The sequence below is a fragment of the Prionailurus bengalensis genome, chromosome E4 (assembly GCF_016509475.1).
Source record: "Prionailurus bengalensis isolate Pbe53 chromosome E4, Fcat_Pben_1.1_paternal_pri, whole genome shotgun sequence".
Classification (NCBI taxonomy): Eukaryota; Metazoa; Chordata; class Mammalia; order Carnivora; family Felidae; genus Prionailurus; species Prionailurus bengalensis.
This window is the reverse complement of record NC_057360.1, coordinates 13,872,042-13,891,097: the sequence shown is the minus strand read 5'-3', so window position 1 is coordinate 13,891,097 and position 19,056 is coordinate 13,872,042. Positions and strand designations below refer to the sequence as shown.

Genomic DNA, 19,056 nt, shown 5'->3' with positions numbered 1-19,056 from the left:
CTTTTGCATGTGGATATCCTATTGTCTTAGTACCATTTGTTGAAAAGGATGCTCTTTCCCCCATTGAATTGTCTTGGCACTCTTGTCAAAAATCAACTGATCATAAATATAATAGTTTATTTCTATTGATCTCTATGTCTATCCTTATGCCAGATACTACACTGTTTTTGAGTACTGACTGCAGTTTTGTAGTAAGTTACGGAATTAGGGAATTTTTATAGAGATTGTATTGAATCTGCAGGTTGATTTGGAATATATTATTATTTTAACAATTTTTAAGTCTTCCAATTCATAAATACAGACTTTTCATTTATTTAGGTCTTTTTAAATTTATTTCAATGATGTTTTATAGTTTTTACTGCACACTCTTGAAGTTTTAAACATCAATGAAATACTGACCACTTCTAATTAATATCTTCAGTTAAACTCTCTTCTGTGCTCCAGACTCTCATATCCAACCATGTGGATATCTTACGGGCTCTTAACATGCCCTAACCCATACTCTTGATATGCAGCTCCCAACTTTTTCTTCAGTCTTCCCCATTTCAGGAAATGGCAACACTGCCCATCTAGTCACAAGTTAAAAACCTCTAAGTAATTTTTTATCCCGCCCTTCCCCTATCTAATCCATCAACAATTCATAATGACTCCACTTCCAAAATACATACAGAACCTTGACATTTCTCTCCATGTTCGCTGCTGCCACCTAATCAAAGCTGTCATTATCACCCACCTAGACAACTGCAAAAGTTTAGTAACCCATCTCCCTGATGCTACTTTGCTTGCCTCCAGTCTATTATCTTCACAGCATCTACCAATAATGGGAACATACATAAATAATTCTGAATTTTCTGGTAGCCACATGTACCAAAAAATGAAAAGAAACAAGTCAAGTTAAATCTGACGGTTTATTTTAATTTAGCCCAGTCACACCACAAATATAATTATTTCAATATATGTAATCAATATAAACAATTAATGAGACAATTACATCTTCTTTTCATACCAAGACTTTGAAATTTGGTATGTATTTTACATCTTATTGCACATCTCTACTTGGAAGTTTAATTTTCATCAGAAATACTTGATCTATATTTAATGTTATAAACTTATGGTTGAAAAAGTTTCAAAACACAGAATGAGTTATCCAATAACTGAATCAATTATGCCTTTAAATTTAGGTTTAAAATTACATAAAGTTGTAAATTCAGTAGCATTAGCCACATGAGGTTATGACTAAAGTCTTAAACAGCACTTTCCTAGAGTGATCTTTTTTAGATATAAATCAGATATAAGTCACTATCCTAATTAAAATCCTTCCTTCCGTTCCTTACCATTGCACTCGAGACAAAAATGTAAACTATTTTTGACAGCAACAAAACCCCCTAAACTCCCTTCTGCCACTTTTCCTTACCATACTTTCCCCTAACCCAACTTACCTTAAGCTCCCCCAACACACAGAGCTCTTCAATGCCACAGAGACTTAGCACATACTGTTCCTTTTACATGGAATGCTTTTTCCTAACTCTTCCAGGGCTGACTCCTTTTCCTTCAGCTAAAGTGTCACCTGATCCGACAGGCTTCCCTGATAAGCCTATAAATAATATTCTTCTCTGACATGCTCCAGCATTGTGTTAAGATCATCTCTATCATGGCACCATACTGATTTATAATTATACTTAATTATAAGTATATAATTTATATAATTTATAATTATTTATTTGTTTGTTGTTGATCTTTTCACTATTCCACAAGCTCTGTAGTGACCAGGAGTATGCTTGTTCACTTATTAACGTCTTTCAGCTGCCTAAGAGTGCCTGGCACACAGTGAATGTTCAATAAACAAGATCATATGCTGCAGATAAATCAGTATGACAAAAGCTGAAACCTCTCTATTGTATTTGTTGACTCATTCACTCAATATTTATTTATTCAAAAACTTACTATGCACCAGAAGTGAAAGTAAACAAATAAAAGGGGCTCTGCCCTCAAGAAATTCACATTAAAAAAAAATTTTGTGTAATGTTTGTTTGTTTATTTTTGAGAGAGACAGAGACAGAGCGTGAGCAGGGGAGGGGCAGAGAGAAAGGGAGACAGAATCCAAAGCAGGATCCAGGCTCTGAGCTGTCAGCACAAAGCCTGACACAGGGCTCGAACTCATGAAACGTGAGCTCATGACCTGAGCTGGAATCGGATGCTTAACCTACTGAGCCACCCACGCACCCCCCAAGAAACTCACATTTTAATGACAGAAGTAGATAAAATAAATTAACACAGTGCAAGAAGTATAACATTAGAGAACTACTCAGAGTTATGATGCCTAGAAGTACAAGTAACTTGGGAAAGGTAAGAAAGTGGAAGGTAGCTGAGACATCCAAGAAAAGAAGATAAAGATAACTTGAGTTACAGATAACAGGAGTTAGTCTGGTGAAGGATCACATTATTCCTTATAAAGAGATCTACATGAAATAGGCAAAGAAATGTGAAACATTGGTGAATGTGTGCAGGGCAAAGAATGACAACAGATAACCTGGAGAGGCTGGGTCATGCAGGTCCTTTATGTCATGCCAAGAAGCTTAGACTTTATGCTGTTGGCATTAGACGTTGAAAAGTTTTCACCAAGATAGTGACATCATTTAATTTTAATTCCATATCAATCATGTGACGACTGTGCAAAAGTTAGGTTGGAGGGTTACGGATAGAAAAATCATTAAGTCTATTGCTGTTGTCCAGAAGATGAATGATGCCAACTTGAGCACAGTGGTTGTAGGAATTAAGCAGAGGTGATCAATTTCAGAAATACTTAGTAAACTCATCAGCAACCTTGGCAAGGGCAATGTCAGTGTACTGATGGGAATGGAAGACACATTTCATTCCTTATACACAGCTGCAGAAATCACAGGAATTTTGAAGATGGTGATTAGGAGCTCCCAAATCTAGTTGCTTATTAGGAGTAACAGGACAACTTTAGAAAAATACTGATTATGCTGGCTTAATCCAGACCCACTGAGTCAGTCACCACGAGTCGAGCCCAGCATCCCTTATTTTAACAAGTCCCTTAAGTAAATCTTACAGAGATATCCACATACTTGCATTGGGAGATGCTAGGATGGACCAGTCTCTCAAGTATATTTAAACCTTGTAATTCAGATTTGATTCTTGGGTTCAGACAGCAAGAATTCAGATAGTAAAGGTTGTAAAGACAAGGAAGGAGCTAAGCCAATGGTTGAAGAGGGCAGAGGTTAAAATGGGAGAATCCTAAATAGATTTAGATCATTAAAAAAATGGATAGAGAAGTATAGATGAGAGAAGGGATAACTAAAAATCTAAGGCACATGAGCTAAGAACATTAGTTTATCAAGCTAAGAGCACTAGTTCATCAAACACAATTTTATCTCATAAATATAAAATATAAATCTCTTGGGGTACCTGGCTGGCTTAGTCAATGGACTGTATGACTCTTGATTTCCAGGTTGTGAATTCAAGCCCTACACTGGGTGTAGAGATCACTTAAAAATAAAATCTTAAATATATATATATACATATATATACATATATCCTATGTGTATGTATGTGTATATGTATATATGTATGCGTATATGTATCCTATGTGTTTTTATATATATATATGTATACACACACACACACACACACACACACATATACATATATATATCTTACTAAAAGCTGTAATTTTCATTCCTTGTCCCAACCCATCTGAAGTTGGGCCAACAATTTAATCAGTGAAAACTCAATAGAAATTAGTACCTAAAACAGAATTGTTCACAATACTGTAGGGAATACCAATAAGGAGTTTGCAGTCAGCCTCAGAGACCAAAAACCAATGTAAATCAATCAGAAACCTTAAAGTGTCAAACAGCATGGAACCTCTAGAGTCATCAAGAGGTCAGTGAAGGCTGCAATCTGTGACCTCTGCCTCTGGCCCTCTCAACTTATCAAATTCTTCCTCTTTAATGTGCATTTCAAACTCTACCTCTTTCACGAAATCTTTCCTGGACTCTCCAAAGAGATGAGATATTTTCTTTGAATCATCTAGAACACTCTAATTCTAAAGGCACCCAAATTCTGCCTAAACTTCCATTCCCAGTAGAAAACTGTTGCTATGTGATAGGCACTGTCCCAAATGCTTTACATGTATTAACTAATTTAATCTTCACAACTACTCTAGGAGGTAGGCCCTACTATTACACCACCATACAGATGAGGAAGCCAAGGCACCAAGAGGTGAAGTGATTTCCTAAGATGAAAGAGCTATTTAAATGGCAAAGCTAGGATGGGGATGCATGCGGCCCAGCTCCAGGGACTGAATGTTCTTTACCACAACACTTCAAAAGTTCTGGAGGACACTCTATGTTAGTCTACATCAGATTCTGTTGAGGGCAAATACTTTTTAATTGCCTTTTCATCCAAAGTAAGTGCTCAAATATGTGCTGATTTTTGGAATTCCTTTTGGTCACAGAAGATCATGTTCTGCCCGGCCATGCTTGTTCCTATGTAGTCAAAAATGACCACTTTGGGGCGCCTGGGTGGCGCAGTCGGTTGGGTGTCCGACTTCAGCCAGGTCACGATCTCGAGGTCCGTGAGTTCGAGCCCCGCGTCAGGCTCTGGGCTGATGGCTCAGAGCCTGGAGCCTGTTTCCGATTCTGTGTCTCCCTCTCTCTCTGCCCCTCCCCCGTTCATGCTCTGTCTCTCTCTGTCCCAAAAATAAATAAACGTTGAAAAAAAAATTTTTTTTTTAAATGACCACTTTACACACAGAAAAGATGAGAAAAGTTAGAGGAAAACACATTGCAGAGGAGTGGAAACAAAAGCCAGATAGGTAGAATGTTTTAAAAATCACATAGGTTTGAAAAGGTGAACGGTAACTGCAAGTTCTTGAGGACACTGACGTGAAAGTTGCGTGTTGGAAAATTAATCTGACAGCAGCAATGTTAGCATGGGAAGGATGAATGAGAAACGGAGGAAAGGAGAGAGCAGGATACTTGAGTTCTCCAGGTACGAGGGCAGGACCTGGACTAGAATACGAACGTTCTGAATAAGGAAATTATAATATGTATTAGATTTAGGAAGAGGATTTTAGAAATGAAAAAGACTAAGTGTAAATTTTTAAAATGGGTTTTTAGACTAGTATACCACTGGAAAAAGATGGATTTTTAAAGCAGATTTTAAAATCAAGCTGTTATTCCATTTTTTTTCAAAGAATAATACAATTTATTACTAAAACATTTTTATTCATAACTGCTTCTGTGAGAGATTCTGGTTTCTCTACATCTACAACTGATTTTTGAAGTCCTAGAAAGACTGGACCCAGGGAGGAAGGCTTAACCCTTTTATATGTCTGACACTTTTTATCTACTTAGAGATAATCTATCAAAAACATACATTTTTAAAGCCAGGCTACTTACTCTCTGATACCCAGCAAGCCAAATCATAGACTTCAAGTTATAAAGAACCTTCAAAGTCCTTTTTCTCAACCTGTCTCCCATCTACACCATGCCAAGAAGCTAGTCAGTCTTTAATTCCCAGTCTCTATCCTTCTGGTAATGGAATACTTACTAGTTCACAAGGAACTCATTCCATTCTTCACTCTTCTGTTGAGCACTCTCTCTTACGTTTAAATCTGTCTGCCTGTAACTTTCACTCATCTGTTTGTGGCTTCTAGGGACATACAGAGTCAATCTAATCCCTCTCCAATTAACAGCTCCTCAAATATTTGGAGACAACATCATGACACTACCAACTGCTTTTTAACAAATGTCTCACATAAGAATCATTAGCCTGGTTACCCTAAGAATAACAGCACAGTGCATATCAACCCTTGTAGTCTCCTAGGTCACCAAGTTTTTGAAGGAGCTCTCAATATGTAGAGCCTCACATAGTTTCTGGCATAGAGGAGACTCTCAAAATAGGACTGTAAATGACTCAATGAATGAATAAACCCATCTGCAAATAGAATTTTCAAACATATTCTCTCTCAATGGGTTTTATCATCTACCTACAACCAAACAAATTTATTAAACTCTCTCTGCCCTCAAAAATCAAATAAATGCCATATAAGGAAAATGTAAACCCAGAAATAATCTGGCAGGTATTCAGGTAAATGAAACATCTTGACAAAGCAGAAACCTTAATGAGGGAGACAATTTTTACTGTAAGTCCTTTAGAAATGTCTGAGTTTTTAACATATGTACCTATTCTGTTTTTCAATTAAAAGACAGTTAACAAAATAAAAATAATAAAATTATCTCCATTTTAAGTCACTTAGTGGAATAGTATGGTATAGTGTGAAACATGCCTTCTGTAATAAAAGGATCTGTCCTATCACATATATAGAATCATCAAATAAATAACTAGAAATAACATTAGATTTAATCTAGTCCAGAGGCACTCAACAATTTTGAGTACAACCATAGTAAGAAATACATTTCATATTGCAGTGTGATATACATAACAAATATATAACTAATACAAAAGTTTCCAATAATGTACACTACTTACCATTACAACTCAGAATGTACTGATATTTTTTTTAAAGCTGCCACAACCCATTATATTGATATCCTGTCCTGCTAAGTCACACCCACAGTTTGAAAAACATGGATCTAGTGCAACATTCACCCTCAACCAATTTATTAACAAATCAGGTACACTTCAGCTTGGATAAGTGATGTATACAGAATCACGTAGCTAATTCGGACAGCATTAAATGAAAATGACAAATAAAATGTACCTCTTGACTTCATGCAAGCTGCAAATAGTTGGGCAAACAGCGCAACCAATTGTATAGTAAGACCCCTGTGCGCGAAGTATGAACAAGGACCACCAAGGAGGGGCCTCTAAATCAGACAGGAAGAGCTGAGGAAGACCAGCAGGGTGATGGTTATATTGGACTAACGCCAGTTCGCATTGCCTTCCCCCATGATACCTCAGCTTACCTGAGGCAATCCTTTAACAAACATCCATCTCAAACTACATAACTCATGAATACTCCTAACTCCCTCAGCTGTTTTTTCTTCATATCTCCCTACAATATAGTAGATACTCAACTAAGCAAGGCTTCCTCCTTCCCATTCCTGCTCTTGTTCTTGAAGCAAGAGACTCATGATCCTTCTACCATGTCCTTTCTTCACCAACTTGGAAAGAAATCCCTGGGGATATTATAATATTCATAGTAGGTAAATCAAATCAAGTACCCACTCCCCCCCACAATTTCACATGATTTGTTAGAATTAAGTAAACAGATCATGTAAAATTTCTTAAATTGAATCTACCAAGAACTGCAGTCAATATTCAAAAAGTTATATTGATATTTCCAGAAGAAAATGCAAAAATTTCACCACACAATGGTTACTGTCCAGGAAGTAGGATTCAGAATCATGAATGCTAGCATCCGTGAAAAAAGACTGCGGGCCTTTTCCCTTCTCTTAAATATATGAAAAGAATGAGTCTCAGTTTTATTAACCAGAAAACAGACACACGGAGTTCTAAGCTTCCTCTAGATAAGACACCCAAAGCTATTCTTACACAAATATTCTAAGGCACATTTAAAGGTAACACAAAGATACTGTAATTCCAAATAAAACCAGGTAACTAGCTCAGAGCTGAAATTGGTGGTAAGTTGTAAGAATGCCAATCAGGTCAGAGTATGAGTCTTTCCACTGAAAATAGTCACTGGATAGTATGTCAACATTGACTACAAGAATTGCAGTACTTCTCTAAGGTCTAATAACACCAGACACAACTATTTTTCTGACTTAGCTCCTGATCTCTTGGCTGTAGAACTTTTCTGTTACTTGGGCTTAGCTTATGCTCTTGCTAAGTAGTCCTGTTTCTCCAGTTGGACTCCGCTATTTTTCTCACCTCTACCCCCATCTTTGCCTAAATTTCACCTAATATTTCCAAAAGATAAAGATATACTAAGAACGGTTTACTCCATACCATAGAATCAAATATTTTCCTTAAATTTATTCTCTGGGAGAAGGAAGAAAAATTTCAGCAATATTCATTTTTGATTCTATTATCACAGTGTTATTAATTCTATTATGTTCATTATCTCTAGTATTACCACTTAAACTCTAGCATGTCACTTAACTTTTTTCCAGCTCAATCTTCCTCATTTCTAAATTGAAGTTAATAAAACAAGACTTTACTCTCTTTTCAGGGATATTGGAAGGATTAATAAAAGAATAAATGGAGAAATACTTTGGAAATCTTGGAAAAAAAGAGCATACAAACTGGATTTATGTTGTTTTATGCTATTTAAAGAAAAGATATACTATGGTAATGCTAAATGTGGGCAATGCTTTCTCTAAAGAAGGCCCATATATACTCTAAGTCAGTATGATCTAGAAGTTAGTATTTTGATGCAACTGTAATTTTCCAACATGCACAAAAAGGAGAATTTGCAAATATGCATCACTATCATCTCTCCTAAATTTATTATTTATTGTACAATACAGTATTAGTTAAAATTATACATACCATACAACTTCTGTATAATTGTAAAATTATGTATTGTATTCAGAAAAATTCTAGCCCAAATTAAAGAGTTAGACTAACAGCCATTAAATGAGTTCTAGTACTAATTCCAATGTGGGGAATGGGGGTTCCCAAACCAACAAGCATTGCTCTGGACACCAGCTGGGTGTCCTACAATTCAACTCAATTCTGACACCATATCCAGAGATAGCATCATATTCCACAGGTTGAAGGCTCACTCCCACAAGACTGCACCCCCACACTTCAGATGCCAATCTGAACCTCCTTGGGTTCAATTAATTTGCTAGAGTGGCCCACAGGACTCAGAGAAACATTTAACTTATGAGATTACCAGTTTGTTATAAAAGTATATAACTCAGGAACAACCAGATGGAAGAGATGCATAAGGCAAGCACCTCGTGCTTCCATGCCCTCTCCAGGCAATCTAGACTCCCTAAATCTCTGCATGTTCACCAACCCAAAAGTTCTCTGAACTTTGGGTTTTTAAACAGGCTTCATTACATTGTCATGATTGATTAAATCATTGGCTGTTGGCAACTGATTTAACTTCAAGGCCTCTCTTCTCCCAAGAAGTTGGGGGATAGGACTAAAAACTCCAACCCTCTTACTGAAGGGTTAGTTCCACCAGCAACCAGCCCCCATCCTTAGATGCTTTCCAAAAGTCACCTCATTAACATAACAAGAAGCCTTTATTACTCTGAACACTTAGGAAATTCCAAGGGTTTTGTGAGCTGTAAGCCAAGAACCATGGATGAAGACCAAATAAATATGAGAAATATATTTTGGTCGTATGAACAACCAAATATATGCTTTTCTTATGAATCATAATATCACAGGCATCATTTATTGAATGCATATTATGAGCCACACACTATATACATTATCTTACTTAGAACCCACATGCACATTTAAAAAAAATAAAGTCTGGGACACTTGGGTGGCTCAGTCAGTTAAGCGTCCAACTCTTAGTTTCAGCTCAGGTCACGATCTCACGGTTTGTGAGTTTGAGCCTCAAGTCGGGCTTCTCACTCACAGTGTGGAGCCTGCTTGAGATTCTCTCTCTCCCTTTCTCTCTCTGCCCCTCTCTCACTCGTGCATTTTCACATGTGTCTCTGTCTCAAAAATAAATTAACATAAATAAATAAAGTCTGTATTATTATGTCTATGCCGCAAATGAGGAAATTAAGTCCCAGAGAGGTTCAACGCCTTGCTGAGGAGTCATGCTACTAACAATAGTCAGAGGTGGGACTGAAACACCAGTGAACAAAGCCTGCACTCTATCACTAGGATATGACAAGTCCTTTTCAAATATTGGCTTTTTGAGAATCTAAGAAAACAAGTATCATAAATAAAATGAGTCACCCATCAAATTACTTCTTTAAATGGATTTGTCCTTTTAATTCCAAGACACTGAAACAAAGAGGTCCTTCAGAAGCCCTACCCACTTCTAATAGGTATGTATGTGTTATTCATGGGTATATCATAATCTTGAAACAGTGGGAAATGAAAATGAGATGCTGTCACCAAGGAGCACTGACACACACTTGAAACTTCTAAAAACAGAGGACTTTCAGCAGAGATGCTAGAGAAAAACAAGACCTAAAACAGTCCTGTATCATTCACCTAATTCGTGGATTAAATATACCATCCTTTTCCTCAACAACTATCTTGCCTTTCTAATCAATTAACGTTAAGGATTTAACACTATATTGACGCTTGTTGAAATTAATTATTAGTAATTTCTATGCTATGGATGGGCCTTCCTCTAAGGATACAAAATACAAAAGAAGGAGGCAGAGTGAGGTAAGAGGGAGGCACTTTAGAACAAACAGTAAGAGGAGGAAAAGAAGATGATGAGCTGAACAGGGCTCCCAGTTCTGAACACCAAGTTCCAAACTCAACTCTGATTCTGTTTCCGACCTTGGGCAAATCTCTTGGTCTCTCTGTATCCTGATGTAGCTCCAGGAAGTTAGCAAAGAAATTAAGACAGAAGAAAGTTTCTTACAGAACCTTGTGGAATGCCTGCCCTTGCTACTGACAAAAGCAAAGCTAAGCTACCCATGACAAAAAAATAATAAAACACCGATTTGGTATTCATAAACCCTCTAATTTGTTGGAACAGTGTTTAACTCAAGAAAAGCAAATCATTTAGTGCTAACCCTCTTCCTTTATCCTCCCCCACTTCTAAACAATAAACAACACATTCCACTCTCGTTTGCCTTTTAGAACATTTCCCTGACATTCTGTCTTCAATTTCCTTCACTACTTTAACTAAACACCTTTTATTTATTTATTTATTTATTTATTTATTTATTTATTTATTCAGCTAGCTAGAGCAAGAGGGGCGGGGGGGGGGCGGGCAGAGGAGTAAGAGAAAGAAAGAGACAGAGAGAGAGAGAGAGTGTGTGTGTGTGTCTGTCTCAAGCAGGATCCATGCTCAGCACAGAGCCAAATGTGGGGTTCCATCCCATGACCCTGGGATCATGACCTGAGCCAAAATCAAGAGCCCAATGCTCAACTGACTGAGCTACCTAGATGCCCCTAAATGCCTTATTCTTAAAATTCTTAAAAAAGAAAATAGAGGCACCTGGGTGGTTCAGTCAGTTAAGCATCTGACTTCAGCTCAGGTCATAATCAGGTTCATGATGAGTTTGAGCCCCGCATCAGGTGAGCTCCACTTCTCTTTCTCTCTCTGTCTCTCTCTCTCTCTGCCCCTCATGGGATTCTCTCTCTCCCCCTCTCTCTCTGCCCCTCACTCACTTGTGCCCTTTCTCAAAAAAAAAAAAAAAAGACAAGAAAAGAAAAAAGAAAGAAAAATAGAATTCCACTCCTTTCAGCATTAGTGCCTTGGAGGTCCTTATAAAGCAGTTGGTTGGCCTGATCCATCCCACTCTTACTTAGCCTTCACTGCATCCAGTTATATTTTTAATCTCTCCAACCTTTTTTCTTTCCTCCTACTCTTCTCTCAGGCCCTCTCCAATACACAGTATCTCTTTGTGATAAGGTGATAGTCTAAATTCAATGCTTTGTTGTCGAGTCAGACACTGAGACATAGATAGCCGCTCCCCACTTTGACATCGATACTTCAGTACATGCAGCCTTGAGTTAAAATGATACCAGCTGCCAAATGACACTGGAAACTCCTATATTGTTTACTTTCCTCTTATATTCCAATTCAATTTCAGAAGTATGGGTTTTCCAAGTTGTTTTCTTTTTTGTAAAAATAAATTGAAATAGTATAAATTATTTTGTTCCACTTTGCATTACACGCAACTGCATTCATTTTACAAAGCCACTTGAAAGTTGAGATCTCATATCTTATGCTGTCAGTTCTCTTTTTATACATACATCAGCTCCTATGCATTCATACTCCCTTCTATATTTACCCACAATAGTTAGAACTCAATAAATACATGTTCATTGACTTCGTTTGATCATATTTCTCAAGAGTACCAATGGAAGTCATATCCAAGGCTTAATCTCAGGTTGGCCACTTACTAGCCATGTGACCCTCTGCAAATTACTGGTCTCTCTAACCCTGAGATTCCTCCCCTATTGACATGGAGATGTGAAGACAGGTAAGATAAAGAAAACATGGAAAGTACATAACAGTGTCCATGCTTGCAACACAGTAAGGCCTCCTTCTTCCTTCCACTTTATAAAAATGTGTTCAGTATTATATTGCCCATTGGGATTTTAAATTAATGCTGATAATGTGAGAAATTACAAAGCAGACTTAGAGGAAGGCAAAACTTTGGCCAAACAGAAAAAGAAATGGATTATTCTATACAGTACAGTAGTTCAGGGCTCTCTTGACTTGGCTCTGGTGGGAGAGAAAAAAATCATCTGTTGTAGTTCCCTCAATGTTAAATAAATTATAGTAACTAGTAAAACATCATAATTTAACTCCACTTATTAGCCCTAACAAAAGGTAGTAAGAAAAACACCTAATATACTAAATGTATGTTCCATTGGTAGATAACCCAATAGCCTAATCTCTAGCTATTAAGTTTTCCATTCCTCCAAAGTTCTGGAAGGCTTTCTGCTCAACTTCATTCCTAAAGAAGTTAATCAAGTGCACTTAAAAAAAATTTTAATGTTAATTTATTATTTTTGAGAGAAAGAGAGAGAGACAGAGCGTGAGCAGGGGAGGGGTAGAGAGAAAGGAAGACACAGAATCTGAAGCAGGGTCCAGGTTCTGAGCTATCAGCACAGAGCTTGATGCGGGGCTCAAACTCACAAACTGTGAGATCATGACCTGAGCTGAAGTCAGATGCTTAACCAACTGAGCCACCCAGGTGCCCCCACAAGTGCATTTTTAAGTATCTGTTAATGATAAGCAAATTTCAAAACAGAGATTTTCTATCCAGTCAAGTTTGTCTAGTTTTACTGCTTCTCTGATACTATTAATAAAAAAGAATTAAGTTGATTGTGGTAATTAAATCTTACCAACTGTGAATTTGTGATAAGCTAAAGTACATTATGTATGTTAATTCAGCAGAAATACCTTCGTAATTTCAGGTTTTAGCAATTCATTGTTGGATGAAAAAAGTTCATGTGTCTGGAACTTTATTTAAATAGACTCTTGAGAACCACGAAGCTCAATTTTCAAAAATTATCGCATTTTAATTGTTAGCACCCATTTACCTAATAACTTTAGCACTTGGAAGCCATTTGTTGAAAAATATTCACTAATTCAGATGCTTTGATATTTAAAAAAATACTTTCCGTCAGTACAAACCCATTTCTGAATTAAGTTTTACTAATATAAATGCTTCTGTGCCTAATCCCATTTGCAATTAGAGAAGTCTTACCCCCTCAATTTTTAACTACGCTCTTGAAATTAGTCAAAAGATTTAAAAATAGATTAGTGTTGATCTCACAACTCTTGATCTCCGAATCGTGAGTTCAAGCCCCATGTTGGGAGTGGAGCCTACTTGATTTTAAAAAATATATTTTAAAAAAGCTTTAATTTAATAATCAACATCCATCTTTAAAACATCACAACTAAATAAATATACATTTGACACTTCCACATTGAAACACATTCCCTCAACACAGTCACTTTTTAAAAAATCTTCTTTTAATCATTAATCAGAAAACCTATTCTATTTGTACAAAATTAAGTCTATTTACCACTCAGACTAGAATAAAATAATGTGGAATTCTCTGCCTATATAATTAGCATTGAAGAACTAAAATTTCCAACAAGTATATCATTAAAAAACATTTGCACATTAGCAACTAGTACAGTTTTCATTTAACACCTCCATAAACAACTTATATGCACTCTAAACACATACTTAAACAACCCAATTACATGCTAGAGCTCCCTGCAAGAATGTCTAATACAGTAAAGAAAAATACTTCCCCTTTAACTAATGTTGCTTCTTCCTAAGGAAGAATCTTCTGTGAAATGAGGCAAGGTAGACATAAATAAATATGATTAATACTATTAATGTGGCAGCTTCTTATTTAGGTGGTGCTTTTAAGCGTGATCGAAGAAAGAAGTTAAAAGTATTCATGAGAGGTTTGGTAAATCTAAATTCAGAGGGGGCAATATGACACAGAGGTTTTAGAGTATAGGTATAGAGTCCAGACACCTCAGGTTGAATCCTAGCTCCACTGTTCTTATGTTAAATTAAATTAGCCATCAGCAAGTTACTCAAACTCTCTAAATCTCAATTTCCTCCTCTGTAAAATGGAACTCATAAGAGTACCTTCTTTTGTGAGGTTTTATAAGTATTAAATGAGATTATCCATTACAAGCCCTTAGAATAACACTAGATGCATAGCAAGCTCTCAGGATATGTTAACCACTATCATCATCATCATCGTCTCACCGCACTGTAAAAAAGAAAAAAAAATGGATATGAAAGTAGTTGAGTAAATTCAATTCTTCCATACACAAACCAGACAAATGGGCAGACCCCACACCATTTAATGCACCCCTATATTCACACCATGAGTCTCAGCTTCTACTCATTAGACCTTACATTGTCTCTCATTGCCAGCCTATATTTCATCTGAACAACCAAAAAGAACAATCTGGTTACTCACACTATATTACGTTAATATGTAAACTCATCACTTCAGAAAGAAAGTCACAAACAAGTAGTTCATTCATGACTCATTTTATTCATAACAATCTCAAACTTGTCACCCCAAAATTGGATTTTACAGCTACAGTTAAATGAAGTAAACACATTCACAACCAAATTCATTCAGTGGTGTAAAAAAAAAAAAAAAATCAATGTAAATAAATAGTCCACTAAACACAGGTTGTTAAATACTGAGGAAAATGCATCATTATTTTGAAGAGAACAAGCTTAAATGATGAGTAAACAGAACTCACACAGGCAATGACCCCTTGTTTTATGATTACATTCAATAACTGTGCATACACCAGAGTCTTAAAATGAAAACAGATAACATATAAAAGAGGAACGTTTCATCCTTAAAGGATCTTATCTTTATTGCAAAATGTCTGGATAATAAAAAGATAAAAGGTTATAGTGGGGTATGAGTAGTTTTTTTTCTGTCTAGGACCAATCTCCTTCCAAAATTGAGAACTCCTTTTTCCCTAAGGTTGGTTTATAATTAGAAATTAGATTCCTCAATAATTCAATGACTGAAACCTTTATTAAAGTCAAATGACCTTTTTAATTAATTTTTTCCTAATATATAAGCTCTGCTAGGCAGGTGTCATCTCTACAGATAATAAAGCCTTTATATATTTATTAAATGAGATCTCCCTCTCTGTTCATCCTTTCCTTTGATTTGATATTCTAACAGCAATTAACTACTGGCACAACTTTAAAAAGTATAACAATACTAATGTATTCTGCTAAATGCTCTGATTTGTATACTTGTAATGTCCCTAATTTTTGTTCTATCATGAAAAATGTTTAAGCTAAAATATTTTACTCTCCCATAGCTCTTTTTTGGAATTCTCATTTTAAAAGAATACAGCTAGTAAAGGGAAGTGTGTCAGGATTTGAAAACTGGAGAATGGAATTGAGATGCATGCATAAAAGTGACATATTCAAAAGCTCTTGACGCAAACAGTGCATTTATAACACAGGCCCATCCCAGTAAATACGTGAGGGATGCATAAAAACATGGCCATTGCATTTGAATTACTTACAATTTTAATCTTTAAGTATTTGTTTAAAAATAAAAGTAGTTAAATGACAAGGCACCATGTTAGACGTCCTGGAGCCTGAAAATTCGAAGTATACTGTCCTCAATCCTCACTGTCCCTATGGATACCACTATAAGTTTAGTGACAATAAATCAAACACAAAGTAAAACCCTTAAGTGTATGGCTGTTGTATGTGTATGTTTGAAATCACACTCATCCTTCACTTCACCATTAGTCTGAGATGACGTATGCAAAATGTTTCACCATCACTTTTGCCATCACTCAAAGTGATAAAACCGAAGTGAAATGATTGAGATTTACTCAATTGACAGCAATTTTACTTTTTTACTGGGGTCCTAAGCTTTCTAATTCACAGGAGGAAAAAAAGACGAGGACGAAGAGTATCATCAGACAGAGCATCGTCTGAGAGAAAAGACAATGCACTTTACAGATACTAACAATTCCCAAAGGAGATGTAGGAATATCGAAATTTTACCTATCACCAAACACTAACCAAAAAAAAAAAAAAAAAAGGTGTGGGGCGGGGAGGAACAGGAACCTTCCGAATCTCAAAACACTCGCCAGCCCCATACAAAGAGTAAAGTACCAGCTCGGGATTGTCCCCACTCCGGCCCACCGTGTCGCCGCTGTCCATTTCTACCTGCTTTACTACAGGAAACAGATTTCAGCTTTCGTAACGCTTTAAAATGGGCTTTTCTTGGCAAATGTCTGCACTCCTCAGGCGAGGCCGTGAAGGTAACTTAATCCCCCACGCACTGCTCGCTGGAGGAAATGCTGATTCCCAATCCAAAAATTAATTCTCTAGCTTTTTCTGTGTTAAAAGAGCCACGAAGAAACCCGTAACTCTCATTTAGGCTCAGCATATCCTCTTGAAGACCCGCCGGACAGATGAGAGCTCAGGGAACGGAGGATGATGCTGGGGGGGAGGGGGCACGCGGGGAGAGTGCGAGAAAGACGCTGGTCAATCCCGAGATGATGCAGGAATGACATGGCATCTGGGCAACACGAGTCCACGCTCACCCCCCTCCGAGAGTGTGCCTCGGTTTCTCTGACATAAGCCTGGCGCTGTGAATAGGTGCACACGCGAACACACCACCTTTTATTCTCCGACTCCTAGGGAGGAGAATGGTGGGGAAGCGTGGCTGGGTAAAGCTTCACCACAACAAACGGTTTCTTTCTCCTCGCACCCCGCCTCCCCTGCCAGGAGCAGGGGACGACTGTCTCGAACAGTAGACAGCTGAGCGGAGAAGCGGGGCGAGAAGGACAGCATCTCCCGGGGAGTGGGGCGGGGGGGGGGGGGGGAAGCCGCGAGGCCGGGGTGGGGGGATAAAACCCTGAAGCCTCCCGGAGATCCTCCCGGAGGCTGACAGGAAAAAGAGGGGATGAGGGGCCGGGAAAACAGAGGAGACGCGGACTGGGAAGCTCCCGGGCGCGCTACGCATCCAGGCTGCCCGAGGCTTGGCGCGCCGGGCGGGGCGGGGAGGGGGGGGGGGGGAGTCGATCCCGGGCGGACCCCCCTCCCCTGACTCCCCGGCCGGAGGACGCAGAGGAAATGGCTTTGTATCGCAGGATGAAAGGCAGACAGGAGGGCCACCGGGCGCGGGGGGGACGGAGGATGCCCGCAGCCGGGACGACCCCGCCCGCCCCGCGGACGCCGCGGCTCTGCCCTCCATTCCTCCTCAGCCCCGGGCCGGCCCTCGGGCTCCCCGCCGCCGCCGGAGCACGCTCCAACGGCCGCGAGCGGGGTCGCCAGCCCCGCCCCCCGCGCCCCGCGCGCGCTCACCTGCCCACGAAGTTCTCGAGCACCGAGCTCTTGCCGGCGCTCTGGCCGCCCACCACGGCGATCTGCGGCAGCTCCAGCAGGCAGCTCTGTCCCAGCGCCGAGAAGGCGTCCTGCAGACGGTTCACCAGCGGGATCAGCTCCTCCATCTCCCGGTTCCCCATCCTGCCAGCGCCGCCGGCCGCCCGTTGGTCCCTGCTCTCCTCTGCGACCTGGCGGGGGGAGCCGGGGGGCCGCGCCGCCCTAGCCGCCCCTGCCGCGCTGGGTTCTGTCAGCCGCTTCCAGCGCAGACGTCGGATCCCGCCGCCCGCCAGCCGCTCGGCTCCTGACAGCTAACGGCCCGCAGCGCGCCTGCGCGGGCGAGAGGGGGCGTGGCCTGTCTCCTCGGCCGCCCCCTCCGCGCCCCGCCTGGCTGTAATTTCGCCTGAGGGTTCCCGGCCGGACACCCCGGCCCCGCGCGCGCACGCACTGCCTCCCAGCTGCGGCCAGATGCCACGACCTCCGTCCTCTGCTACCAAGGCTCAGAGGCAAAGTTACAGCACTTGGCCAGGGAGTCAGCAGCAGCTACAAAGCCAAAGTCCAGTGGAAAGCCCTACCGATTACCACTCAGCCCTGTCACCAGCAGTAGTAGCAGCATCTCCGCCACCACCACCACTGCGCCGCCGCCACAGTCACTTCCCAAAAGCAGATCTCATATTCTCACGCCCTGCTCCAGAACCCAGCTCTTCTCAAGGGGGCCGGCCTGTGGAGTCTAAATTCTTCCATCTGACATCCATTTCAGGACCTGCGGAGTCTGACCCTACCTAATTATTCGACTCTAATGATTCCGTCTCCCAGCCCCGTCTAAACAAAGGTGGAGCCGGTCGTGCTTACCCCGTACCACTCCCCCTTTTCAATCTACCACACTCATTCTGTCCTTTGCGACTCCTCATGCCATTTCTCCTACCCATCTGTCTCCTCATAGGGTCTATATAAGCGTGTACTCTGCACATTTTCTGTTATATTTAGGAGACTGAGACGGGTCCTGTGCCGGCTGATGGAGACATGAAGATAAATGGTCGTGTTTTGCTCAGCCTCCTTAGAGGGTTCCTCTTTACAAATAGGTATCGATGCTTTCCAGGATTTAATTCATGGGCCTTGTCTCACATTTTAAGGGCTACCCGAGGACTTTCCAATGGCTTTAACTCCACAAAATGACTAGCGACTACAAGAATCTAAATTGCTAACCCACCTCTCTCTCCTTTACTGTTGACTACTCCCACTGGTCCTGGACCTCATTACCTGAATGTCCCACAAGTACCTCTGACTTAATTATTCAAAACTGAGCTCATCTTTTCTAATTTCAGCATTTAATGCTATAAAGTTCCCTTGAAGCCTAGAAAGACTTGTATAAAAATGTCCAAATAACCAAAACACTAAGAACAGCCCAATCATCCATCAAAAGGTGAATGAATGAACAAGTATGATTTGGGCATACTTCTAAGCAACAAAAAGGAGTGAACATTCAATACAGCAATAATATAGTTGAATCTCAGATACAGTATGTTGAATGAAAGCCACTAAAGAGTACATATTGTATGCTTCCATTTAT

The 19,056-nt window shown here is 39.6% G+C and overlaps 1 protein-coding gene across 7 annotated transcripts in view; it reads right to left on the bottom strand.

Annotated features, from left to right (window-relative positions):
- DNM3 (dynamin 3) overlaps nucleotides 1–17,813 on the bottom strand; it is a 557,387-nt gene extending 539,574 nt beyond the window's left edge. For all 7 annotated transcript variants that reach the window (XM_043568980.1, XM_043568982.1, XM_043568983.1 and 4 more), the window contains exon 1: nucleotides 17,469–17,813. In XM_043568980.1, coding sequence (XP_043424915.1) covers nucleotides 17,469–17,629 — 161 coding nt within the window. In that variant the 5' untranslated portion in view covers nucleotides 17,630–17,813. The remainder of the gene's footprint in view (nucleotides 1–17,468) is intronic.
- Between the last annotated feature and the right edge of the window lie 1,243 nt (nucleotides 17,814–19,056).